The sequence below is a fragment of the Loxodonta africana genome, chromosome 23 (genome assembly GCF_030014295.1).
Source record: "Loxodonta africana isolate mLoxAfr1 chromosome 23, mLoxAfr1.hap2, whole genome shotgun sequence".
NCBI classification, from domain to species: domain Eukaryota; kingdom Metazoa; phylum Chordata; class Mammalia; order Proboscidea; family Elephantidae; genus Loxodonta; species Loxodonta africana.
Genome location: NC_087364.1, coordinates 22,301,709 through 22,328,849, shown reverse-complemented (window position 1 = coordinate 22,328,849; position 27,141 = coordinate 22,301,709). Strand labels below are relative to the sequence as shown.

The window sequence follows — 27,141 nt, the reverse complement described above, 5'->3', positions numbered from 1 at the left end:
ATTGTTTCCCTGGTCCTCCAGAAGTCCCAGTCTACATTCTAATTGCTCGAGTCTGCTCCTCTGACTTTCTATTGCGTTGTCAAATTCTGTAATTTTATTGTTAATCTTTTGGATTTCTACATGCTGTCTCTCTATGGATTCTTGCAACTTGTTAATTTTTCCACTATGTTCTTGAATAATCTTTTTGAGTTCTTCAACAGTTTTATCAGTGTGTTCCTTGGCTTTTTCTGCATTTATCCTAATTTTATTTGTGATATCTTTAAGCATTCTGTAAATTAGTTTTTTATATTCTGTATCTGATAATTCCAGGATTGTATCTTCATTTGGGAAAGATTTTGATTCTTTTGTTTGGGGGGTTGGAGAAGCTGTCATGGTCTGTTTCTTTATGTGGTTTGATATGGACTGCTGTCTCCGAGCCATCACTGGGAAACTAGATTTTCCAAGTAGTCAGCTGGTGCGCTGGCTCCTAGTTCTGAAAACAGTCGCTGTCTGCCCGTATTTGTTCGTTTTCCGTCTCTAAGTCTGCGCTTGTTGTTCAGAGTTCGTAGATTGTTATGTATGTGATCGATTCCCTTGTTTTTACGAGTCTTTGTTGCAAGAGGGATCCGCGGTAGCGTCCACGTAGTCCGCCATCTTGGCCCCCCCTCAAATTAGATATTTTTTTAAGTGAACTTTTCAGAATAACCCTAGGTAGAGCTCAAGGCCACAAGGCCAAATTCCACCTTTCTTCCACTCCAGATCCTTTCAATTCGCTCTCCCTGATCTCTCTTCTGAGCTGCCAGTTTTGGTTCCTTAGAGTCTGTCCATGGGCCAATGGTTCTTAATTATTCTGGAATAAGAAATCTTGCATCAGAGGATGCTTTCAGTTGCAAATAACAGAAACCCCAATCCAAACTGACCAAAGGATGAGAGAAGTGACTGGCTTGTGTCACATATGAGTCCTGCTGGGGGGCAGCCATGGAGGGTGAATCCTAGCCTACCGATGCCATTGAGGACCATGTTTCTTCCTATCTTCTCCCTTTGCCCCCATGGTTGGTAGTAAGTCTTACACTTGTCATGACCGCAGTGAGGGGGTGATGTGCTTCCTTGTTCAGAAACAGCAGGAGAGGGGTGTTTGCCTCTGACAAGCTCCTGTTTTCCTTGGCGGGACCGTCCTGGGCCAGTCCCCACAGTCAGGGGAAGCTGTGGTGGATTGGCTTAGCTTGGGCCCCCAGAGTCTATCCATGTAGGAAGGTGGCAGGGCGTAGGGGTGGGAGTGAGGTTGTTCTGGAGCATGGGTGCTTCTCAGTGGGGGAGGGGTGGGAGTGAGGTTGTTCTGGAGCATGGGTGCTTCTCAGTGGGGGTGAAGGAATGCAAGTTGAGGAACATCAACATGTCCACTACTGGCCTCCGATAATCTGATAAAAGCTCTGCATCATCTCCCTGAATGTCAGTTTTGAGTGAAATTTGTTCAGGGGTTGGAGGGAGCTATTAGAATGTTCCTTAGAAGCAAGGATGGTGAGACTTTGTCTCACTTACTTTGGACATGTTATCAGGAGGGACCAGTCCCTGGAGAAGGACATCATGCTTGGTAACATAGAGGGTCAGCGAAAAAGAGAAAGACCCTCAATGAGATGGATTGACACAGTGGCTGCAACAGTGGGCTCAAACACAGCAACGATTGTGAGGACGGTGCAGGATTGGACAGTGTTTCCTTCTATTGTACAAAGGCTCTCTAAGACTCGGAACCGACTTTATCTTCTTTTTCTCAGAATAATAATGCTGCTTCCAGAGGCGGAGCTGGATCTCGCTGCTGGATTTCAGCACTATCCTGTACTACTTATCCTCGGTGTTCAGGAAGTACAGCGATCAGATCCTGGAGATAAACTGTGTTCTTAAAATTCCTATTTCATCGTTTCTAAGGATGATCCAGAAGGAGGCCAAGTAATATGTTGTTGTTGCTGTGTGCCACCAAGTCAATTCTGACTCATAGCGACCCTGTATGACAGGGTAAAACTGCCCCATAGGGTTTCATGGGCTTTAATCTTTACAAGAGCACGTTGCCAGGCCTTTCTGCTGCAGAGCCACTGGGTGGGTCTGAGCACCCAACCTTTCAGTTAGCAGTTGGAAGCTTAACTGCTGTGCCACCCGGGCTCCTTAAGTAAGTAATAATATAGGAACAATTAATTGCAAACATTCAGTTTGTTCTCTAACTCACTCAAAATCCAAGATTTTTCCATTAAGAACAATAGGGAAGTATGCTCTTGTATATTTTTTATTTTTTACCATGGTTTTCACAACTTTATCCCAAAAGCAGTGTGATGAATCTGTCCACAGACTGCCAGGTACCAACAGTAAGGACTCTCACCAGGCCTGTCTTGACAGTCTCCCAGTGTGCAACCCAAGCAAGGCTTTGCAATGACAGCGCTCCTCCAGACTGAAAAACATGAATGAGCAGTAGACAATGATGTAGACAATCAACTTATTTTGAAATTTTAGGAGAAAAGTTTGGCCAGAACTATTGGGCAGGTCTATCAGCTGTCCTACTTGGAGGAAGACAAAGGCCTCAGCGTCTACAGAGCCTTCTCAGCACTGTCTATCAGCAGCTTTATCCATTTTAAGTAATCCCTGCTTTAAAAGGAATCAAAGAAGTCCTTGGCCAAGTCAGTGTGGTCATGTCTTACTGGATCTCCACTTTGAAGACACTTCTTTAAAGACGAGGCTCAGAGAGAATTCGACAAGTTGCCTAGAGCATCCATAGCCAGTACCCAAGTGGGACTGGGTCACATTTCTTAGCCCCCTGCAACCCTGGCTACAGGTAGGGCTCTTGGTCTGGCCAGCATTCAGGTCGCACCGGATACTGATGGTAAATGCCCCTTTCCTTTGGCTTGTATCTCAACAAGCAACACAACTAAAAGTGAAAAAAGCAGCAGTGGTATGGGTCCTACTAGTTCCTCATATAACTCTCTGCATGTGGAAAAATTGCTACAAACTTGCTGTCTTCACATTGCTGATTAGATAGTTCGAAAAATCCGCTGTTGGGATTCACCATCTACTGCCTGGTGGTAGGGAACGAAGTCATAAGTACCCCTGGAGAACTATGGAAAATGAAACTAGCTCCACCTACAAAGCAACTCAGGTGAGTTGATGGAGCCCTGTCACGGGCTAATGACCGAGAAGTGCCCAGTGACACCGTTGCATGTCAGCTTCTGATGACAGTGCTGGTTAACGATGTTGTCGGCCTCAGCTGATGGTATTCACTGTCTGTTTCTGCAACCTCCGTGCCACTCAGATGTCACCTCTGCTCAGAGTAGGGGTACTCTGGCGCCCACGCCTGCCAAGGTGTTCGGGAAGGCCTTGACCCTCAAGTGATGAGGAAGACAGCCACACGCTTTTATTCATCTAGCTCAGCCTCCACTCTGCAGTGACCGTGATGACAATGTCTGGGAATGCCTATGTCCCAGGCCACAGCTTATTACAATACATTCATTAGAAAAAGGAGAGAAGCTCAACTGCACACTCTTTTTTTTTTTTGTGGGTCTAACTAGGACTTCATTGCTGGTATGGCTTTGCTTCTTGTGGGATGAGGGGGAAGAAGAAGAATCGGGAGATACCTTTAAAGGCTTGCAGTGCACCGCCAGACTCCAGGGTGCTCAGGAACATAAGTTTATTCACTCCATATCATTTGAGAATCCGTAGTGGTGCAGTTAATGCACTCAACTACTAACCCAAGGATTACTAGTTCAAGTCCACCCAGAAGTACCTTGGAAAAAAGGCCTGTCGACCTACTTCTAGAAAGTAGGGGTCACCATGAGTAGGAGTTGACCCCACGGCAACTGGTTTGGTTGAGTTGGGTTTTTTTTTGTTGTTGTTGTTGTTGTTCATATTGTTTGATTTACACACGCTGCACCTTGCTCCAGAAAGGATTTCAAGCAGCTCAAGACCAGAAATAAAGTGTTAGAGTTTAAAAAATAATTTCTTTGAATCCTCTGGCTCTCTCCAGGGGCTGCACTTTGGGTGATTCACCCATGGTGTGAAGTCCTATGAAGGCTCCACTTTGGGTGATTCACCTATGGTGTGAAGTCCTATGAAGGAGTCCCTCGGTTGGGGCATGTGATTGGTCCACGCATTCCCCAGGGAGACAGCTTGAAGCAGGCCCCTGCGGCCACTTTATCCTCCTCCTCCCTGAGAGATGAGCCTGACATGGGATGTGTGCCCTTACCTGTTCTTGAACTCAGGGAAGTTGTGGAGGTCAGGGTGTGCTAAGCACTTTGTACTCTCATTACCTTCAGTTACCACTGAGGAGGGTGATTGGTGGTGACACTCATCTTTCTTTAATTATTTGAACAGTGAGTCAGTAGCTCTGTTTGTTTGGATGCTTGTCTGAATTTGTTAAGTCAGGTGTTTACTGCCCAGATCTAGACCCTGTTTGCATTTGAGGGGGTGTCAGGAAAAGAGGAGAGAAGATAAAGGACAAAGTTATTTTTACTGCATTTGGAGCTTAATGGAACTAGAAAGTTTGCTATTTTAAAACAGCCTAATGCTTACAAGAGGAGCCCTGGTGGCACAGTGGTTAAACCACTCAGCTGCTAACTAAAAGGTTGGTGGTTCGAACCCACCAGCACTCCTTGGAGAAAGATGTGGCAGTCTACTTCCATAAAGATTACAGCCTTGGAAACCCTATGGGGCAGTTCTCTAATAGGACTCAAAGGGTTACTAAGAGTGGGAATCAACTCAATGGCGATGGGTTTGGTTTTTTGGTTTGGTAACAGTCACAAGAAAGATCAGCAATTTCAAACCTGGTCCAAATTTTCTTAAGCTCCAATAAACAAATTGACTTTATTTTTCATGCAAAGGAAAGTTCACATTCAAGGAATTTAATGGATTGAAAAATACCATAAGTCACTTACCCCATGGCTTTACCTTCACACGGTTACGTGCATTGTCCATTGTATTTAATTTTCCTTGTTTCATGGGATGAAGCTACCAGCTGTGCCCTTGAGAAATCATATTCCAGCCCAGGAGGTTTCAGTGTTCAAAAAATGTCCTTAATGTGGAACTTAAATGTCCCTTTGCTTATTTCAAGCGTCCTGTGTTGCTCTTCTCCTCTTTAGGTCTGTGACCATCCAATACCTTAAAAACCATTGGAGTGATTTGATAGCTCCCCTTTCCACCATCCCGAGATCTTTTCTCTCCTCCTCCATCCACATGCTTGTCTCTGAAATGAGGTGGTGGTTTTCCAAGCCTCGTGTGGGCATGGGTTTTGGACTTGGGTTGAAATGTGTGGTTTTGTTGTACAAGGAAACAGTCTGAGGGGTCGATGCCTCTGTCCGAAAAGTCCCAACTCCTCCTTGGCAAAGTTAGAATGGAGACTTGGCAGCCCCTCGGTGCCAGAAGTTCTCTTTTTAAGAAAGAAGCTCCCTTACACAATGCTGTGGGAGGTCAGCACACTAGCTTCTTTCATTCCCCCCCACCCTCCGCCACCAGAAGAAATTGAACACTGAAATGGTTCTGAGGGTGCGATAGCAGGAGCTTTGGGAAGGAGCAAGGGCCCTGTGGCCTTGCCATTTCCATCTTTGCCTCTGCATTAGTGCTTTGGCCCAGCCTGCATTTCTTCATTCATTTCTTCATTCCAGTGAGTAGTTATTGAGCACCTACCATATATTAACACACTTGGCTGCTAACCAAGAGGTTGGAGGTTCACATCCACCCAGAGGCACCTCAAGAGAAAGGCCTGGCAACCTACTTCTGAAAACTCAGCCACTGAAAACTCTGTAAACACACTTCTACTCTAATACACTTGGGGTCACCAAGAGTCAGAATCAAGTGGATAGCAACTGGTTGGTTACTGTGTACCAGGGTTGTTGTTGTTGTGTGCCATGGAGTCAATTCTGACTCATAGTGACTCCATGTGACAGAGTAGAACTGCCTCCCAGGGTTTCCTAGGCCGTAATCTCTACAGGAGCAGATCTCCAGTTCTTTTCTTCCATGGAGCCACTCGTGGGTTGGAACAGCTAACCTGTCAGTGAGCATCTGCGCACTTAACCACTGCACCACCAGGACTCCTTATGTGCTAGGAATAGAACTGTAAACAAAAAAAAATCTCTGCCCTCATGGAACTTACATTCTAATTGGGAACACAGGCGATAAACCCAAGTATGAAGTATGTAGTGGTTAGGGTGATAAAAATAAAGCAGGACGTGGGCGTAGCTGGTGACAAGGACCTGAGGTTTACGGTAAACAGGTCAGAGGAGACTGGTTGGAGGGAGAGGGCTATGTCTGTGGGGAGATTTTAGGGAAAGCAAGTGTAAAGACTGCGAGGTGGGTAGTGTCCCAGACCCTGTGGCTGAAACAGAGGGAAGGAAGGGGAGTGGAGCAAGAAACTGGTTGGAGAGGAAGCCAGAGACTTTACATATATTGTATGATTTTTAGCAGGTAAATGACATGGTCTGATTTGCCTTTTTAAAGGAATAATACCGGCTGCTGTGGAAATAGAATTTTTTTTAAATAATGTTTTGCTTGTAAAGCTGCAGCTTCCCCATTGGCTTGATGCTCTACCACGGTAGTGTTGCTTCGGTTTGTCCTTTCCTCAGACGCCCCTATTCATCGCTGTCCATAGCCTTACCCAGCTCTTACTCGGTCCATCACACATGGGGTTTGTCTACCCCCCAACCCAGCGTTCTTATCGAGGCCTCTCTGGGTCAGCCAGCTACCCTGCTAATCTCCCTGTGCCTAACCACCCCATGACTCCAGCCTGACCTTTCCACGGGCTCCCAGACTTATTGAAGATGAGCCCCACAACCTCATTCGGGGTTGGGGAATGAGGTAATGGTTTCCATATGTCCTGGGGCTGTCATTCAGATTCCCTTTGCCTGTTCAGCTAATGAGCCAGCTGGCTCTGCTTGTGATGGACACCCGTCCCTCAGGTCATGTGCCTTTAGGAGCTGTAGGAGGGTCTCCTCCACCCCTGTAAACACAGCTCAGTGAGGGGACATATCAGCTCTGCTTGGAAAGGGATAACTGCAGAGAAGCACAAATTAGAAGGGAAGGCACAGGAACCAACAGGGATGCCTTTGATTTAAACTTTTTCTTTTGAGATCATTGTAGCTTCTCATGCAGTTGTAAGATTAGAGATTTCCTGCAGCCTTTACCCATTCCCCCATTGATAACATCTTTACCTATTCCCCCATTGATAACATCTTGCGAAAGTACACATCGCTATCAGGAACTCGACATTGATGCACTCAAGATGCAAAACTGTTCCATCATCACAGGCTCCCTCACCCGCCTCCCTCCTGCCCACACCGTCTCCTAGATGCCTGGTAACCACCAACCTGTTCTCCATCTCTATAACTTTGTCATCTGAACAATGTTAGGGGCCATTGGTCGGTCTGGGGTAGACTGGGTTTGCTTTCTGGACAACAGACCTCAAGCACAGCTACCACCCATCTGTCAGTGAAGTTTTACACATTGCTGTGATGCTGAACGAGTTTCATCAGAGCTTCCAGATTTAGACTAGGAAGAAAGACCTGGAGATCTACTTTCAAAAATCAGCCTATGAAAAATCCTAGGGACCACAACCATCCAATTCAGAATTGATCATAGGGATGGCGCAGGACTGGGCAGCATTTTGTTTTGTTGTGCATGGAGTCCCCATGAGTTGAGGGCCAACTCAACAGCAGCTAACAGCAACAACAACAACGAAGAATGTTATAGAAATGGAATCATAAAATATCCTACCTTTTGGGATTCATGTTTTTCACTCAGCATAAATCCCCAGTGATTCATCCAGGTTATTGAATGTATCAATAGTTTGTTCCTTGACACACTCGGCTGCTAACTGTAAAGTTGGCAGTTTGGATCCATCAGCGACTCTACAGGAAAAAAACCTGGAGATCTGTTCCTGTAAAGATGGCAGCCTAGGAAACCCTATGGGGAGGTTCTACTCTGCCGTACAGGGTCGTTATGAATGACAATCGCTATGACAGCACAACTATAAACACTATTTCCTGGTTTGGGTGCAGCACTGTCTGCTTAACCAGCGCCCACTGAAGAGCATCTGAGTTAGTCCCAGGTTTCGGCTATTACATGTGAAGCTGCTATCACCACTTGTTTCTAGGTTTTTGTGTGAACATGTCTTCATTTCTCTGGATAAATGCCTAGAAGTACAATTCCTAGGTCATATGGTATTTTTTTTTATGGTAATTGCATGTTTAGCTTACTTTTCCTTTTTTTTTTTTTTTTTTTTTACCTCATGACCTTGTGGGTTGGCAGTTTGGGCTGGGCATTGGCCCAGGTTCATCTGATGATTTTTTTTTTTTTTTTTTTTGGAGCTATAATTCACATACTATATAATTTACCATTTTAAAGTGTCTAATTCAGTGATATATTCACAAGGTTGTGGTATGTTTAGTTTTTCAAGACACTGCCAAACTGGTTTCCAGGGTGGCTGCACCCTTTTACATTCCCACTAGCAATGTGTGAATGATTCAATTTCTCCACATCCTTGCCAGCATTTGATGTTATCACTATTTTTTGTTTAATTTTTTTTTTTTAATTTTAATGATAGATATGTAGTGATATCTCATTATGGTCTTATTTTGCATTTCCCTGTTGACTAGTGATGTTGAACTTCTTTTCATGTGCTTACTTGCCATATGTATGTCCTCTTTGGTGAAATGTGTCTTCATGTCTTTTGCCCATTTTCTAGTAGGTTGGGTTATTTGTTTCATTCATTTGAGTTTTAGGAGTTCTTTATATATTTTAGATACTAGTCCTTTGTTGGATATGTGATTTGCAAATATCTTTTTCCACTCTATGGGTTGTCCTTTCAGCCTCTTAAAAGGGTTTTTTGCTGAACAAATGATTTTAATTTTGATGTAGTCTAATGTATCAATTTTTCCTTTTATAGATTATGCTTTTGGTGACAAGTCTAAGAGCTCTTTGCCTAGTCCTAGATCCTAAAGATTTTCTCATATTTTTCCCCCAAGAGTTGTATACTTTTATGTTTTACATATAAATCTAATATCCATTTTCAGTTAATTTTTTTGTATAAGGTGCAAGACTTAGATCAAGGTCTTTTTTTTTTCCTTGCCTATGTATACAGTTGCTATGGCAACATTTGTTGAAAAGGCCTTTTCTCCCCCAGTGAATTTCTTTTACACGTTTGTCAAAAATCAGTTGGTTACATTTGTGTGGGCCTATTTCTAGATTCTCTGTTCTCTTCCATTGATCTATGTGTCTCTCCCTACAACAGTACCACACAGTCTTGATTGCTGTAGCTATATAACAAGTTTTGAAATCAGTAGACTGATTCCTTCCACTTTATTCTTTTTCCAAATTGCTTTAGCCACTCTGGTTTCTTTGCCTTTCCCTATAAATTTTAGAATAATCTTGTCTATAACTACAAAAAATCTTGCTGGAGTTTTAATAAGAATTGCATTAAATCTGTATATTAATTTAGGGGAAATTTACACCTTTACTATGTCAAATCTTCCAATCCATGAAAACAGCATGTCTCTCCATTTATTTAGATGTTCCTTGATTTCTTTACTCAGCATTGTGTAGTTTTCGGCTTGTAAGTCCTGTAGATGTTTTACTAGGTTTACACCCAAGTATTTCATGTTTGAGCAATTGTAAATTATATCGCAACTTTAATTTCAGCATCCATGTGCTTGTTGCTAGTATATAGAAATACGACTGATTTTGTATGTTGATGTTGTGTCCTACAAACTTGCTAAACTCAGTTATTAGTTCTACAGATATATTTTTTAATAGATTGCTTGGTATTTTCTACATAGACAGTCATGTCATCTGCAAATAGGGACAGTTTTATTTTTTTTTTTTCTGATCTGTATGCCTCTTACTTCCTTTTCTTGCCCTATTGCAGTGGCTGGAACTTCCAGCACTATGATGAACAAGAGTGATGAGAATGGGCATCCTTGCCTTTTTCCCAATACTATGAGGAAAACATTAAGTCTTTCACCATTAATCTGTGGGATTTTTAAGTGCAGTTTATTAAATTCATCCTGATTTGCTGAGAAATTTGTTGTTTTTAATCTTGAATAAATGCTAAGTTTTGTCAAATGCTTTTTCTGCATGTCTTGATATGATAGTGCAATATGGTGGATTACATTGATTTTCAGATACTGAACCTATCTTGGCACGGTATCCTTCGGGTTATTCTGTGTTAGGTTTGTTCATCTTCTTGAACAGGTAGATTTATTTCTCTTGCCAAATTTGTGAAATTTTCAGCCGTTATTTCTTCAAGTACTGTTCTGATCCTACGCTTTCCTCCTCTCCTTCTGGAACGCTAAAGATACAAATGTTAGATCTATACTCCTACGGGCTCCTAAGGCTCTGTTAATTTTCTTTAGTCTATTTTCTCTCTGTTGTTTAGATTGGGTAATTTCTACTTCTCTATCTTCCAGTTCACTGATTCTTTCTCTGTCCCTTCCATTCTGCTTTTAAACCTAGCTACTGAAGTTTTTATATCAGTTATAAAATTTCTATTTGCTTATTTATATATTCTATTTTATATCTGAGGCTTTCTATTTTTTTTCCCACTTGTTTCAAGCGTGTTTGTGATTACTCATTGAAGCATTTTTGTCATGGTTGCTTTAAAAGTTTTGTCAGATAATTCTAACATTTCTATCATCCTGGCATTGTATCTATTGATTGTCTTTTCTTATTCAGCTTGAGAAGTTTGTGGTTATTGTTATGACAAGTAATTTTTTAATGATACCTGGACATTCTGGGTATTATGTTACAAGACTCTCAACTTTATTTAAATCTTCTGTTTTAGTTGGCTTTTTCTGACACCTCTCTAGCAGGGGAGGGATGGGCATCGCCATGTTACTGCCGGGTGGAGTTGGTCCAGGTTTCCCATTCAGGGATCTCTTCCAACATCAGAATTGCCCTCTTTCCCGTATTACCCTACTATCCAAAACTTTGTCTGGGATCGAAAAGAACCAACTATATGCTAGTGCAAGCCTTTCTTTCTCTCATTGCCTAATTTTGATGGTCAGAGGAGTCTGAGTCTAGGGAGGACTAGAGGAATCCATCTTTGTGGTTTTGGAATGGAATGGAATGTATAGTAAGGTCAGTTAGCCTTTTACATTATCCATTCCTTTTGACAGACTGTCACTAATTGTTCCATGTAACCTGAATTCTTTTCTTAACAAAATTATAATGCTTCACCTCTTTAAAGGCCACAGACATCTTCTAGAGTTTGAAGTACACTTTCTCCCTCCCTGAAAGAGATAGGGATGATGTCCCTATTCTGCTTTTTTTTTTTTAAAAAAAAAAATACTTTATTGTGTTTTCGGTGAGTGTTTACACAACAGTTTGGCTTCCCATTCAACAATTTCTACACAAATTGTTTAGTGATATTGGTAACATTCTTCACCGTGCATGAACATTCTCATTAGTTTTGTTCTGGTTGTTGTTTCTATTAATCTAGTTTCCATGTCCCCTTAAATTCTCATCTTTGTTTTAAAGTAATTCTTGACCATTTGGTCTCATATAGATGATTTTTTTAAAGGAGCACAGTACTCATGGATGATATTCTTTATTTTGTGAGCCAATCCGTTGTTTAGCTAAAAGGCAACCTCAGTTGCTAATTTTGGTACAAGGTTTAAAGAGTATCCCAGGGCAATACTGTTGGCAGTCCTCCAGTTTCAACTGGGTCCAGGAAGTCTAGATTTTTTAAGAATTTGAGGTTGTATTCCACGTTTTCCTCCCATTCTATCAGGATCCATCTATTGTGGCCCTGATAAGAGCTGTCAATTTTGGTAGCCAGGCACCATCTTATTCTTCTGGTCTCAGAGTAGATGAGGGTGTGATCCCAGCCACTACTGAAAAATGCGTGATGTTCTGAGCTCAGTACTGGGCATTGTGGACAGGCGCAAAAACAAATGATGACATGATCTAGTTGTGGAGACCCATATCAATAAGATATTTATTTATGGTACTAACCAGTAAATACAAAGTACAAATAAAATTGTATATACTTAACCATGTCCTCTGTACTCAGCCCATGGTAGATACTGTGAGAAATGCAGAGAACATCTAACATTTGATCCCTTTAGTTGCACACAGACTCTGTTGGTATTTCCCAAGATCGCCAGGTACAGCACCTCCTTCTTACTGCACCTGCTGTCTTTGGGTGTCTACAGGCTCATGATTCCAAAGTGGCCTCTCCAGCTTAAAGCTCTCTCAGACCCCAGTGCCCAGTGGACTCCTGGAAGGCTCAGAGACTACACAAAGCCCTCATATCCAAAGCTGCTCTCATTGTGTTTCCTACTAAACCTACCCTTCCTTCTGTGTTGCCCATCTGGATCCTCAGTACAAGAGCTCATCCATTATTCAGGATGCAACTTCAATGTCTATTTTTCTTTTCTTTTTTTTAATTGTCGTAAAAATATAGATAACACAACTTTAGCCAATTCAAAATTTTTCACGTGTACAATTCAGTGAGACCAGTCACATCAATCATGTTGTATAACCATCACCAATATCCATTGCCATGTTGTCCATCCCCATAAACAAAACTTCAATGCTAGCTAAGTACAGATTGCCCTCTTCCCTTTCTCTCCTGCCCCTGGTAACCACTGTTAAACTCTGATCTCTATATGTTTACCTCTTCTAGGTATCTCAAGTTATTGGGATCATACAATATTTGACCTTTTTATGACTGACTAATTTTACTTAGCATAGTGTGTTCAAGGTTCATCAATGTTGTGACATGTATCAGGACTTCATTTCTATCAAAGCGCTCCTTAACCTTCTCAGAGTTCTTCCCTGCCTCCATTTGGGCACTGCCCTGATGGCACAGTGGTTAAGCACTTGGCTGCTAACTGAAAGGTTGACAGTTCTAACACACCAGCAGCTCCATGGGAAAAAAGATCTGGTGACTTGCTCCCATAAAGGTTACAGCCTAGGAAACCCTATGGGGCAGTTCTACTTTGTAAGGTTGCTATGAGTCAGAATCAACTCAGAGGCATTCAGCAACTACAGCAAACCTAGTAGAATCTTTTATACCACTTACCATCTTATATCATGAACAAACGTCTACACAGTAAGATCCCCTCAGAGACTGGGCAATTCGTAAGGGCAGAGACTGGGTCTTGGGTAACTTTGCTTCCAGCCCTAGGTCTCACACAGAGTAGGTACAGCATGAATGCTGAATGGTTTTAAGCAGAGTGATGCACACTGTGTGGCAGAAAGAAGGAAGGAGGATAATTTATTATAGTCCATTAGAATAGGATTTATATAGGCTTCTAGATGTAACCTTGATCTTATGAAAGCCTTAGTCAGGAAAACATATTTTGTTCGGTTTTATCGTTGCTATTTTCCCCCATTACTTGAGTATTTAAGGTAAACTTTCTTTTTGTTCTACAAAGGGCAGGGTGGGTCTGGAATACACTGGAGCCCCAAAAGTTCTCATTTTGTAATGGTGAAGGTTGTGATAAGTAAACGAAGTGAGCAAGTGAGGCTATAAAATTTCATTGTCTAAGGATCCTTACGAATAGCTTACAAGCACAACTTGTACAAGGCAAGGTCGTGGTAGCTCCATAGACACATCCAAGCTCCCTGAAGGACCAAATTGCTGGGCTGAGGGCTGTAGGGACCATGGTCTCGGGGAACATCTAGCTCAATTGGTATAACATCGTTTATAAAGAAAATGTTCCACATTCTACTTTGGTGAGTAGTGTCTGGGGTCTTAAAATCTGTGAGCAGCCATCTAAGATACTCCACTGATCTCACCCCTTCAGGAGGAAGGAAGAATGAAGAAAACTAAACATACAAAGGAAAGATTAGTCCAAAGGATTAATGGACCACATCTACCCTCTACCAGACTAAGTCCAGTACAGTTATATGGTGCCCGGCTACCACCACTGACTGCTCTGACAGGGATCACAATAGAGGGTTCCAGACAGAGCTGGAGAAAAATGTACAACAAAATTCTAACTCATAAAAAAGACCAGACTTACTGGCTTGACAGAGATTGGAGAAACCCTGAGAGTGTGGCCGCCAAACATGCTTTTAGCTCAATAATGAAGTCACTCCCGAGGTTCACCCTTTAGCCAAAGATTAGACAGGCCTATAAAACAAAATGAGACTAAAGGGGCACAACAGCCCAGGGGCAAGGATGAGAAGGCAGGAGGGGACATGAAATCTGGTAACAGGGAACCCAAGGTCGAGAAAGGAGAGTGTTGACATGTCGTGGGGTTGTTAACCAATGTCATAAAACAATATGTGTACTGTTTAATGAGAAACTAGTTTGTTATGTAAACCTTCATCTAAAAAAAAAAAAAGTACGATAAAAAATTAAAAAAAAAAAAAGAAGGTTACAGTTTCAACAGTCTTGAGTTAGGATGTTTGTCCTTCTCTGAAGGAGAGGGAACTTTGGCTAGCTTTGCTGTACAGGGACCTGTCAGCTCAATGCTTTTAAGATTATCCAGCAGCTAATTAAGGGGGGAAAAAAAACAGTATTTCTTAAAATACATATTTGTTTTTGCCTTTGTGGTATCAGCTGTGATTCTTATCAGCTGTTACCACTGACACAATCTAAAAATCAGATTTGTCATATTTGGTCACATACACCACATGTCTGTTCTTTGGCAGTTATGCAAGTGTGGTTTTTGTAGGAATAGCTTCCTAACGGCAATGTGGACACAAGAATTTACTTTTCCCCAACATAAACCTTCTCATCTCTCACTTTCTTCCTAAGACTGCTCATTTTTTGAGACAGGACCCCACCACCTGCTCTAGGAGGTATCTGTTTCTATAAAGGGCCAGTTTGTAAGGATTTCTTTAGGAGATTGGGTTTCACCATCATTATTGAGGAGGTATATGTAAGGCTGGTGATGTGGTGTTTGTATTACACCTTTCATCTCGGTGGATCCCAGCCAGCATACAGTATTAAAAAAAAAAAAAACAGGGAAATTGCTTTAACTCCTATGTCCCCACTGCTGCTGGGGGTATAAACTGTGAAAATGGCGTCACTACTGACAGTCCAGGTGATGTGAGAAATTAACCTCAGATTTGAATTGCCTTCCGCTTCCTTTTTTTTTTTTACCCAAAATCTCATGGATCTAAATTATGCAAATTTGTGCTCCTCTTTTCTTCTCATTTCTCAGAATTAACCAAAGTAAATATTTACTTGCATTTTGTTCTTTTTTTTTTTTCTGTATCCTTTTGAGTAGATGGATACCTGATGATATAATGCTGCAAATATTATTATCCTAATTTCTACCTCCTTTCTATCTTATGCTTTCTGAGTGTTGTTATTCATGAGAAATTTTAATAATGTCCATTATTAAAATATGTCCAATGGCCTTTTTGTCTCCCAAAGTTGTTGTTGTTAGGTGCCATCAAGTCGGTTCTGACTCATAGTGACCCTATGTGTAACAAAACGAAACACTGCCTGGCCCTGCGCCATCCTCACAGTTGTTATGCTTGAGCTCATTGTTGTAGCCACTGTGTTAATCCATCTCATTGGGGGTCTTCCTCTTTTTTGCTAACCCTCTATTCTACTAAGCATGAGGTCCTTCTCCAGGGACTGGTCCTCCCTAATAACATGTCCAAAGTATGTGAGACAGAGTCTCTACATCCCTCGCATCTATGGGACATTCTGCTGTACCTCTTCCAAGACAGATTTGTTCATTCTCCTGGTAGTCCATGGTATATTCAATATTCTTTGCCAACACCATAAAATTGTCAAAATAATGTTACTTGAGGTTGTAACATTAGAAACCATGGAGAAGTCAATGCCTCAGATACCCCCAGTAGAGTGATTTCATCAGCTCCGGTATCCTTTTCATAACCTAAAGCTTTGTTCAATCCATTACTAGTTTAAAAGTCTCCAGATAAGTTTTTTCCTAAGTAAAGCAAAATTTGGGGGAAGAATAGTTCTGTGATCTTGTTCTGTAGCCATGGTGCTTTTGAATAGGTGAGTCAGGGAAATACAGGGTATTCATGGGAACCAAGTAGAGCCAATAGACAGGGCTGACTCAGAGAGGACCTTTCCAAACACATAGAGATGTCAGGTGAAATATGAACAAAGAAGGCTTTGAATGCATAATCAAGCTCAAAAGAAAGACAAAGAAATCCACAGGTGCTAGAAATGGAGAGAAATCAAAGCCAGCTGGGAAAGAGGGAGTAAGATAGCTGCATAGGGATAGCAGAGTATTTTCAATGCTGCAGAAACCCCAAGCTAAAATATCAGTATAAAATTTAGCATAAAACTAGTATAACCCCTAGGGCCCTGGCAAAGACAAAAAAAAAAAAAAAATTCACCCTGAAGAATGGTTCCATAACTGGGCCCACACAAAGAAATGACCACAACGAGGGAGCGTCATCAGGTACCACAATTAGGAAAATCAGCTCCCCAGGAACTGGAGGTGCAAGGATAATCTGAAAGAGTCTATAAAATAAGGATGAAAGAAGTTGAAGAAATCAAAAAGCAAGAGTAGGGTACTATGTAAAAAGAACAGGTGGATTTTGAAGAAAAATAGAATGTATGCATGTGAAAAATGTAGTGATTTAAATTAATATTTTATTGCATAGTATAAAATCATTTAGATAAAGCTGGAGTGAGATGAGGAAATGGAAAATGTAAAAGAAGTTTAGGAATGTGAAAGCTAGAATGAGATAGATATACATTTAATAGAAGCTCCAGTACAAACTATATTTTTTCCAGTACAAACAAAAAGAGAGAATAGGGGAGAGGAAAACTCAAAGAGAGTTTTCCAGAAGTGAAGAAAAATGAACCCTTGATTATTGCACTTTCCAGATCTGAGCAGCTGAGGAGGGTATAAAAACAAATCTACACCTAGTCACACTAAGTGTTGTAATGATACTACAGGACAGCAAAGACAGAAAGAATTACCACAAAAGCAACCAAAGTGATAAAACGGATTACCTAGAAAATAATAATCACACTGACACATCTTTATTGCTGAAGACAAAAAGATGAGGAAATTCAAAGTTAGAAATTTTAAAGTCCTTGTCCTACTCAAGGGGTGGTTTTCTAACTTTTGACCTTGTCAAATACACATGTTAAAAAAATTAAGGTAACCTCTAATATAATAAACTATTTCCCTAAACCAGTAGACAAAGTAAACATAGGTAAACAAAACATTATGATTTCAATAGAAGACAAGGAAGGAGAGAAAAAGGTGCAAAGAGAAAGTATGGTGAATGTTGTGTTGTGTGTCATCGAGTCAATTCGGACTCATAGCAACTCCACATGACAGAGTAGAACTTCACCCATAGGGTTTTCTAGGCTGTAATCTTTAGGAACAGATCACCAGGTCTTCTCTCCTGCCGAGCAGCTGGTAGGTTTTAACCACAAACCATTCAGTTAGCGACCGAGTGCTTAATCATGGGTTATACCTATTTTACAACATAATACACATACATGTAGGAAAAATATAAAATATTGAGAAGAAGATTATTTCTAACTTTATTATAGTAGAAGGGGGAGGGTTGGGACCAGGGAAGAATATAAGGGAACTCTATACTTAAGATTTTGCAACCAGACCCACTCCTAACATTTGCAATCCTTGGTGCAAATAGAGACCACGTACCATACCTAGATATGTGAAAGTTATAAATCAAGATAACACATAGTTATATACCTTGATTAATATACCTTCATAAAGACTGGAACCCTTTTTGACTCACAGTGTTTGGAGGTCTGAGGCAGAACTTGGTGACTTGAGGTAGAGTTAGCTTCCCTTGCTCTTCTTCCCGTTACACCCCCAGCTGTGCCCTACCCATTGAGGGGATTTGTATGCAAACACGAGGACTTCTCAGTGCATATATCCAGGCCCTGTCCACATTTCAAGTGAAGAGCCTTCCCTTGGCCACCCTCAGCCCAGGGCTCTGTGCATTGGATCATACTTTTAGGGGGACAAGTCTAGGGAAGCGGTCGGGTTGGCCTTGGGTATAGGCGTGGGGTCCCTGAGCAGGGGCTTCTAGGATCCCAAATAACTGCAGGCGCGGGCTCTAAGTGGGCATGTCTTCTTGGCCCTGTGGACTTGTCCCCTCATCGGGAACAGGGCTATGGGACAGAGTGCGTCCTTTTAAAGCATGGGGACAAAGAGGCACTTAACGTTGGTTAAGGCTCAACAGGTTGGTGGATGTTTGTTTTACTTGTTGTTTTTCTCTTTTTAGCCATTTCTATATGTTTGGAGTATTTCGTTATAAAAAAGCAGAGAAATAAAAGCAGTGCCATTCCATGAGGGAACTGGCTGACTTCTGCCGAGCATAGAAGGGAGGGGCCAGAGCACCTCAGGCCAAGTGTGGCATGACCTTTGCCTAGTTATGTGAGAGGTCCTGTTTCCTCACCTGCAAAGTGAGATGCTGAGCTTTGTGAGTCTGAAGACCCCTTCCGCTTCTGTGATTCTGCAACATTCTTGTGAAAGCCCCTCACTGGGAGGAGGACCTGCTGGATCTAAACAGTGAGAGATACCAGAGAGGGCAGGGTGGAGAAGGGACCTGGGCTGGAGCCTTGCCCTGCTCCTGTCCCTTCGGATCTGGGTCACCCTTTGTGTGACCACATGGTCCTGGCTGGTAAAGTGGCCCAGGGGAGCTGCAGATCAGTCCCAACCGTCCTGGGGCCCAGCAGCCTCAGGATCCCTCTGTGGACATGGAGGCCGGAACAGGGCCTGGCAGTGTCTTCTGTGCGCAAATGAACCATAGCCTTTGTTGGGCAAGTGTGAGCCTGAGAGGACAGGCCCTTCATAGCACACCCCACATCCTGAAACCAGACAGCACAGAGAGCTGCCAATGGGCTGGTGATGCAGCGACACAGAGAGACAGGTGAGCCTCCATAGGCCCTCTGGTCATTTATCTGCATGTCACTGCAGTCGGGCTGGTGCCCAGCAGGCCCCAGTGAGATTAATTTGGCCAGCGGAAGAAAAAGATAGGAGGTGGTAGGGGAAGCCGGTGTGGAGGGATAGACAGAGCATTTTTCTTCATCAGACATTTTGCCAAGCTTAGCTTGCTGAGGCTTACCCTTAATTGGTGATGAATTAAACACTGCCGTTTCAACCAAGGCAATCAGAAAATGACTTCTTCTGTAAACCCAAGTGCAAAATGAACTTCAGCTCATGGAGCCTTTGGGTGCAGCCAGGTCCCCCCACCTCTTCAGAAGACCCGTGGGGAAGCTATGAAGGACACTCTGCTCAGGTCGAGGTCCTTTTCCAGTTAGGGGCTCAGAGACTGAGCGTTCTGAACCACAGGCAAGGGCAGCTTCCCACAGGGCTTCACAAGCCCTCAGACTCCTGCAAGTACAGCTTAGGGCACTGGCACACTTCCGCACCGGAAGCCTCTTTTTGGCCAAGCGAGTGACATCCCAATAGTGAGAAATCAAAGCACCTGGGCCCATATGGGCAATTTTTAATCATCACCTTTTGGTTTATAGACATGAGTAACAGCCTTCCTCCAGTGTGTTGTTGTTGTGAGTTGCCACTGAGTTGGCTCCAACACATGGTGACCTGTGTGTAATAGTCCTGCACCATTCTCACGATAGCGACATGTTTGCATCCGTTGTTGCAGCTGTCCTGTCGGTCCATCTCATGGAGGGTTTCTCTGGTTTTTGCTGACCATGATGTCCTTTTTTAGCAAGTGGTCTTTCCTGATGACGTGTCCAAAGTAAGCAGATCAAAATCTTGCCATCTGTACTTCTAAGGAGCGTTCTGGTTGTATTTCTTCTAAGACTGATTTGTTCCTTCTTTTGGCAGCCCACTGTATATTCAATATTCTTCACCAGCATCACAATTCAAATGCATCAATTCTGCGTCGGTCTTCCTTTCACATGACCATGAGGTGATTGAAAAGACCAGGCTTGAGTCAAGCACGCCTGAGTCACCAAAATGACATCTTTGCTTTTTAAAACTTTAAAGTGGTCTTTTGCAGCAGATTTGCCCAATGCAATGCATCGTTTGATTTCTTGACTGCTGCTTCCATGGGTGTTGATTATTGATCCAAGTAGATCCTTCCAGATAGTTCCATGTTTCTTCACAGCAATGACAACCTTGAAGGGAGGAATTTCAGGGGAGGTAGAGAGGGCTGCCACTCCTGTGTTTTAGAAGAAAACCCCATTTGATTTTCATTGTTTCAAAATTTTCATTGGTTCAAAAATAAGAATCAGGTTCTGCAGAAAGGACAGCTCCTGACCAGGGTCCCGAGACGTACCAGCAGGACTCACCCTCATGTGGTTTATTGGCTTCGGGAAAGACGAGCTGAAGGTGAGATTGAGGCTTTTAAAACATTCGCCATAGAAACAGATCACTCCTGGAAAGTGTTCTGGGGAGCTGCGGGCTTCAACCGGTATGAAAAGGGCACTTGTAGTATACTTCATTTCAGAGGAAGGCCAAGTTCAGAGGCGTTGTGTCCAGGCAGACTGGAAACAGAGCGCCTTTTAGCAGCAGGCGTAGTGCACTCAAAGTGTCAAGATAGCATCTACTGTAAATAATGGGGCAGATTGTGAAACTAGACAGTTTTCTTCATGTGGGGAAGCTTACTTCCCCTGTCTGTCTGTTTTATTTTACACCCTAAAGTTCTTTGCCAAGTACCTTTGAGATGTATGCACATCAACTCGAGACTGACCATGTTTGGTTTCCTTGCAGGATGAATGAGCGTGATCGCTTGTTAAAGAGACTGAGCAGGAAAACGCCCCCCACTCTCTTCCGCGCTGGTTCCTTCCAGCAAGGTGTCCCACGTAAGTAACCACCGACAACTCATTCTGGTCAGCGAGCCCCCAGCCCAGGCAGGGGAGCCGGGCCACTTAATTAAAGTGTGAGTAGTGCTAATAGGGAAGGAGACAGCTGCCAAGCCAGAGATGCACATTGGGAAGTGGAATTAGTGTATTTGGCCCAAGGCAAGTACAGCTTGAATGTAGGTAATTCCCTGGGACCCAATCAAATGCTTAAATGACAAAGTCCTTAAAGTTAAAATCCTGACATGTTTAAGATCCTTCTGTCAGCCTCCTGATAGGAATTTTATTTTAAGGTGGAAGTGATACTATTTTTAAATTATTTCCCCACAAAGATAATGATAGGAACTGTTTTGTTTAATATTGACATGTTAATTAAAACAATAGCGATCAGTGCAACAATGTGCTTCTCCTGAGAAGGCTTCTCCACACCTAGCTTTGGTGCCCCACCTCTCAGCCCCAGCCTGGTTTCTGCCAAAGGGACCCAACCCAGGCAGTGCTCTTGGGGCTGTGCTGGGGACTGGGGGACTGCTGAGAAGAGGAGGTGGGAGAGGTGGGGTGACGGAACTCCCTGGAGGCTCATTCATGGGCTTACTCTTAGCAGTCAAGCTCTTCAGCCTCACTGCAGGCTTGTCACTACTGCCCAGACTCCTTCATGCTATCCCTGTGCAGGCCACCTCCCCAGGGCCAGTCCTGTTTGTCATTTGTCTGACAGTGTCTGTCTCTCTGACGGCTGCCACCTGGTCCAACCCTCGCACCCTTTTTATACATGCACATCCGTGTGTCAGAGTAGAACTGTGTTCTACAGGATTTTCAACAGCTAGTTTTTCCGGAAGTAGGTTGCCAGGCCTTTCTTCTGAGGCGGCTCTGAGTGGACTCCAACCTTTCTTTTAGCAGCCGAGCACATTAACTGTTTGTACCACCCAGGGACTCCATGCATGCACACGTCATCTTTATCCCATTCCCCACTTCCTTCTTTCTTTTCTCTCCCTGGGAGTTTAAAAAGAACAAAACTGGTAGAAAAGAAAGGTTTAAGAAATGCTAAGAAAGTTATATTGAAATGTCCGTGTGTCCATAGTACAGATGTTGAAGAAGGTTTATATTCAGTCTGAATTGAACTCCATGTGCCAACAAATATTCACCTACATTCTCGATGGAGAGAGAGGGAAGGGGCAGAATATCCTTACTTTTCAGTGACCTCTCGCTCCCCCTCTTTCCCATGTGGAAAAGTCTTCCTGTGGGAAGAATATTAATATGGGAGGAAGGGGGCAGAGGCCAGCTCCAGGCGGGGCTACACCTCCTTTGTCTGCTTGCATCCTCCACCGTCCCGTGGCCTAGAAGCAGATAGCAGAGGTTCAGGTTGGGTAGGGAAGGGGCCAGTGATGGTGCCATGAGCTCTGGTTTGCAGCCTGGGTCCATCTGACACCAAAATAGATGTCAGGTAGGACAGAGGCTTGATGGTATAGTTGGAAGAACAGGGTCTTTGGAGCTCCACCTGGGGAATTGAACTGCCCTGGTTCATGTCCCAGCCCTGTGACCTGGGACAGGGTACTTAATCTGTTTCTTCATCTGTAAAATGGGGATTATAGGAGAACCTACTTTAGGGTTATTGGGAAGATTGAATGAGGTCATTTATATGAAGTGCCTAGAAAGTGCCTGACTATATGAAGAGTTCAGGAAATGCTAGGTATTATTATTATTATACTCAGTCTGCCTTTAGCTGAGTAACTTTGGGCAACTTACATATTTCTGAACTTTTCTTTTCCCCTCTGGGAAAAAAGGGAATAATAATAACATACATGTTAGGCAGTCTACGTAAGGCTTCCCAGAGGGGTATGCAAAGCACCTTCTCTGTGCTTCCTAGGCACCTGGAAAATGCGCACTGGTCCTCTAAACCTCACTGTTCATGCCGTTGAACAACACTGCTTCTGTTGTAAATGTTTTAAAGTAACCACAGAAGGAATATATGGTCCTGTAAATTGACATTGCACTCAAAGACCAAGTGAGAACTTTTGTGGAGGAATTATAACTGTCCTAAAACTTCTACTAAATGTTTTTCTTACTTTTCAATATTTTGAAAGGTGTAACTAAATAAATAAATGAGTGAGCGAGGGAGGGAGGGAGTAAGTTGTTATTGGGTGCCGTTGAGTCAGTTCCAACTCATAACGACCCCATGTGACAGAGGGAACTGCCCCATAGGGTTTTCTTGACTGTAAACTTTACTGAAGCAGATCGCCAGGTCTTTTTCCCACAGAGCCACTACGTGGGTTCGAATCGCAAACCTTTCGGTTAGCACTTAACTGTTATGCCATCAGGGCTCCATTCCACACACACACGCACGCATGCACACACACACGCACACACCACACACTGAACAAATACAAGAAATAAAACGGCTTCTGAAATCACCTACGTGTTAACACCACTCTGCAACCAGCAGCAAGAGCCTGATTGGTAGTCTACACTGTTTCTGTCATTCACCAATGGAGAAAGGCCATCAAGTGTCCAGAACTGCCGCTGCGTGCGAGAAGCTCTGTATAGCACTTCTCACCTTTTCTGGATCCCTCCTGGGTCTCCACCCTTCAGCTGTCTCAGGCCTCAGGCTTCCCAGGAAACTAAAAGGAGAAACTATAATCTTGGAAGTAAGTTCAATTCCTTCTGAGCGACCGAAGTACAACATTCCTTGGCGAGATCAGCATTTCCTACATAGTCTATTGTCCTTATTGTCCCCGTGTCTTCCTCATTGCTCTATTATGAATCTTTTTCCAGACAGGAGACAGAGCTCATATTGAAAGGAATGCTGTGAAAGGGTAGCTTTATTCCAAAACAGTGAAACATTATGGGATTTAATGGACTTAAGTGTTCTCCTAGGAGAAGACAAAAACCAAGAAATTAACCTGCCCTTCCATCTCCTTCTACCACCACCCCTTCTGTCCCTGAGTTCTGACCATGCCTGAGGATTTAGGAACCAGATGCATTAGGAAACCAGCCAGGGAAAGTCACCAGTTGGCTCCATGGAATGCTTTCTCTAGGCCCCCAGCATTGCTTTCTGGCTGTCAGGATTTCCTGAAAGATTAATGTAAGTGGGAAATGCAAAGAGCTGGAGGCTTCCTCCGAGCTCCCTATTTGGATGCAAATGGCAGTTAAATGTTCGTTAGGTAAAACCTGGTGAGAGGATCATGCATCTTTGTCAGGCTGTTGGGTGATGGCCTGGCAGGCAGAGACAGGTTGCACGGGTGATGGTTCCTGTTGTGTCGGAAAAAAACGGCTCGAGCTCCCATCAGGGCTGGTTTCTAGGAGGAAAACGTTTGATATCTGAACTGGGGAGGAAACACCCCTAGGATAAACCTGCCAGGCCATCCTCCTTTGGTCCTTGGATGGTAAAACCCATGCATTCCAATCAAGAAAGTCTCGGTGTACAGCCACTAGGGAACTGGTGGGGAAACCACTTGGCAGCGGGGACTCTGCTTCCCCTGCAAGAAAATGTTTAAAATAGGACAAGAAGCTCCTCTTTGCTGTCTCTTCTTATGGAAACCTAGAAAACCTTCCCATCCCAGAGTGGCTAAGTAACCCTACTGCAGCCCAGGGGAGACCCTTGTACCAGTGGTACAAACACAAGCAAAAGAAGTGATGAACCTGCAAGCCGAAGAAACCACCAGGGTTGAGTTCCCAGAACGCACAGGCATGTTATGAATTAAAACAGGATAAATACAAGACAAATGAGCCCTGGTGGTACGCAGTGGTTCGGGCTCAGCTGCTAACCAAAGGGTGGGCAGTTCAAACCCACCCAGTGGGGTACCACGGAAGAAAAGGTCTGGCAACCTGCTTCTATAAAGATTATAAATAAATAAAGATTACCACCTGGAAAACCCTATGGGGCAGTTCTGCTCTGTCATGTGGGATCGTTATGAGTTTGAATCGGCTAGAAGGCACCCAACAAAAAATGCAAGGCAAGGTTTTTGCTCCTTCCATTTGAGCAGGGATTAAACAAAGAACCAAACCCATTGCTGTTGAGTCGATTCTGACTCATAGCTACCCTATAGGACAGAGTAGAACTGCCCCATATGGTTTTAAAGGAGCTCCTTTTTCCTAGTGGATTCGAACTGCTGACCTTTTGGTTAGCAGCCGTAGCTCTTAACCACCATGCCAAGGAGGGAATAGACAATCCAAATGCTAAGGCACCTTTCCCAAAAAGATACTACAAATAATGTTTATTTTCATGTCTTAAAAAGTCCCCTAATTCCCCCTCCCCACTCCTTCCCCCCAAAAAAATTTTAAAAAAGAAAGATAGTAATTGTTCTGTTTGGACTGATGGCTGAAACAGACTCCTTTCGTTTCTGGCATGGATGTAGAGACCTGCCTCATTGATGCAGGGTAAATTAACCCAGAAAATACTGCAGGCTGGGGCAGTTAGCCACAAAGATTCCTAGAGACCATATAGAGGATTGGAGCTGTGAAGGAACTTGACCTCACCTTGTCCAGATCCTTTATTTTACAGGAAAGTAAACCAAGACCCAGGGAGGTTAAAGAGCCCAAGGTTACAAGGTCATATAGCCACGGAATGGCCAAGCCAGGACTCGAAGTCTTCTTTTCTTGCCCCTAGTGCTTTAGTCAGTTCATCCCACAGGATCCAAGGTGAAAACCCATTGTGTGGGGAAAGCTGTCTTTGAGATAGAGAGCTCAGTACTAATGTGGGTGCCATCAGGAGTGCTTATGAAGAGCACTTACAAGGTGACCCCGTCCTTGGGGAGAGGGCTGGTCATTACGTGACCCGAACAATTTCCCTCTGATTGAGGCATCTGGGAGGAGTGGTGTACCAGGTCCACAGAGTCAAAGGCAGGACTGGCATTCCAGCAGCACTGCTGGTCCAAAGACAACGACTGCTTGGCCCCCTCAGGAAAATATCAGATGTTACTAGAAACGGTCCTTTTTAAGAGACCCAAGAATGAAAATTGTCCAAGTTGACTACAGTACCCAGCCTTGTTACTGGAAGAGACAGTGTTGTTTGCTAAATTTTGCTTTGAGAAGCCCAAAGGAAAGGCCTCTGCACTTGGATCGTGGTACAAATTCTTCACAAAGAGCACCTTGTGCCGGGCAGGCAGGGAGGCTGGCGGCCGCCTGCACTGGAGGGAGTGAGGAGGCGGTTTGGAGCGGCCCCTCAAAGCTGGACCATGGAGGTCTCATTGTCCAGGGTAATATGATGGACGCAGTGGGGACACCTGGTCAAGCAACTTGGTGAAAACTACAAGCTTTTAGGAGAGCGGAGGTGAGAGGAGACACTTCATTTTCAGTGCTATGGGGCAGATCTCAGGAAGATGAAAGAGCAAGAATCAGAGCAAAGGCTGGGAAGCTGCCTGTGTGGAAAGCCCTCATACGGAAGGGCAGAGACCCTTGGAGTGGGCACAGCTGGAACCAGCCGACCAGCCTGGCTGCACCACCAGGAGCCTCCCGTCCAGGCATCTCAGGCTGGGCAGCCCAGCTGGCCTAGCTCCAGGCCTGGCTCAAATTGAAGCAGCTGGTCCCTGAGCCCAGTTATGTGGGGGACCGCCCAGGCTGGTCAGTGCTCTGGGAGGTGAGGGGGTAGACAGAGTCTGCCGCAGAAGACCCCTCTCTGTGACTCTCATCCCCACTCTTGGCTTGCTCTGTCCTCTTTTCCTCCTTTCTGGGACTCAATACATGTCCTCAGGCGCCCCCCACCACCACACCCCAGCCACTCTGTGTGGACAAGCTCTGCCTCCTAGGTGGCCAAGCCATGCTGGGTGGGCCCTGGGGCCCTCCGGAACCTTGGATTTTTTAGTGTGGCAGAGGACTAGCTCTCTGGAAGGCCGGGAAGCGAGCCCAGGACGGAGACTCACAGTTTATGGGCAGGCGTGGGTAGTCTTCTCCGCTTCTCCGACCTCAGGAAGACTCTTTTATACATTGTTAGAGTATGTCTTTGTACTTTTACTAGAAACTTGCCTTTTTAAACCAAGTATCCGAGTAACTTAACTAACAATCCAGGAAACAATACATAGGCACAAACTTCTGACTTCTTTTTCTCCTTTTAAAGAGTTGGCAATGAACTATTGGCCCCATGGATAATTCTTCAATATAGATGGATGGGAGTCACAACTGGCAGACTTTTTGCTGCATTGTCTTGTGGTCAGAATGTCCAATGGAGCTCTGGGACCTTTCCGTACCGCTTGTAGAGAGCCATCCTTCTAAATGTCCTTTCTGGGGGAAGAGCCGGTTAGGAAGGAAAACCTCACTTTTGGCTCATGAATGCTAAACCTCTTTCAAAATTAGAGATGAGGAATGCACAGACCCTGGCATCTCATGGCCTCGGTTTGATTCCCAGCCCTGCTGCTCACTTAGTCTGTGACCTTGGGCAAGTTACACATCATTCTGTACCTCAGTTTCCCCACGTATGAAATGGAAGAATTATATCGCCTATT

General features: G+C 43.8%; 1 protein-coding gene across 1 annotated transcript in view; it reads left to right on the top strand.

The window, feature by feature from the left end:
- Positions 1–27,141, top strand: part of ATP8A2 (ATPase phospholipid transporting 8A2) — a 697,351-nt gene that overhangs the window by 668,061 nt on the left and 2,149 nt on the right. The window contains exon 35 of the mRNA XM_064275334.1: positions 20,622–20,713. Coding sequence (XP_064131404.1) covers positions 20,622–20,713 — 92 coding nt within the window. The remainder of the gene's footprint in view (positions 1–20,621; positions 20,714–27,141) is intronic.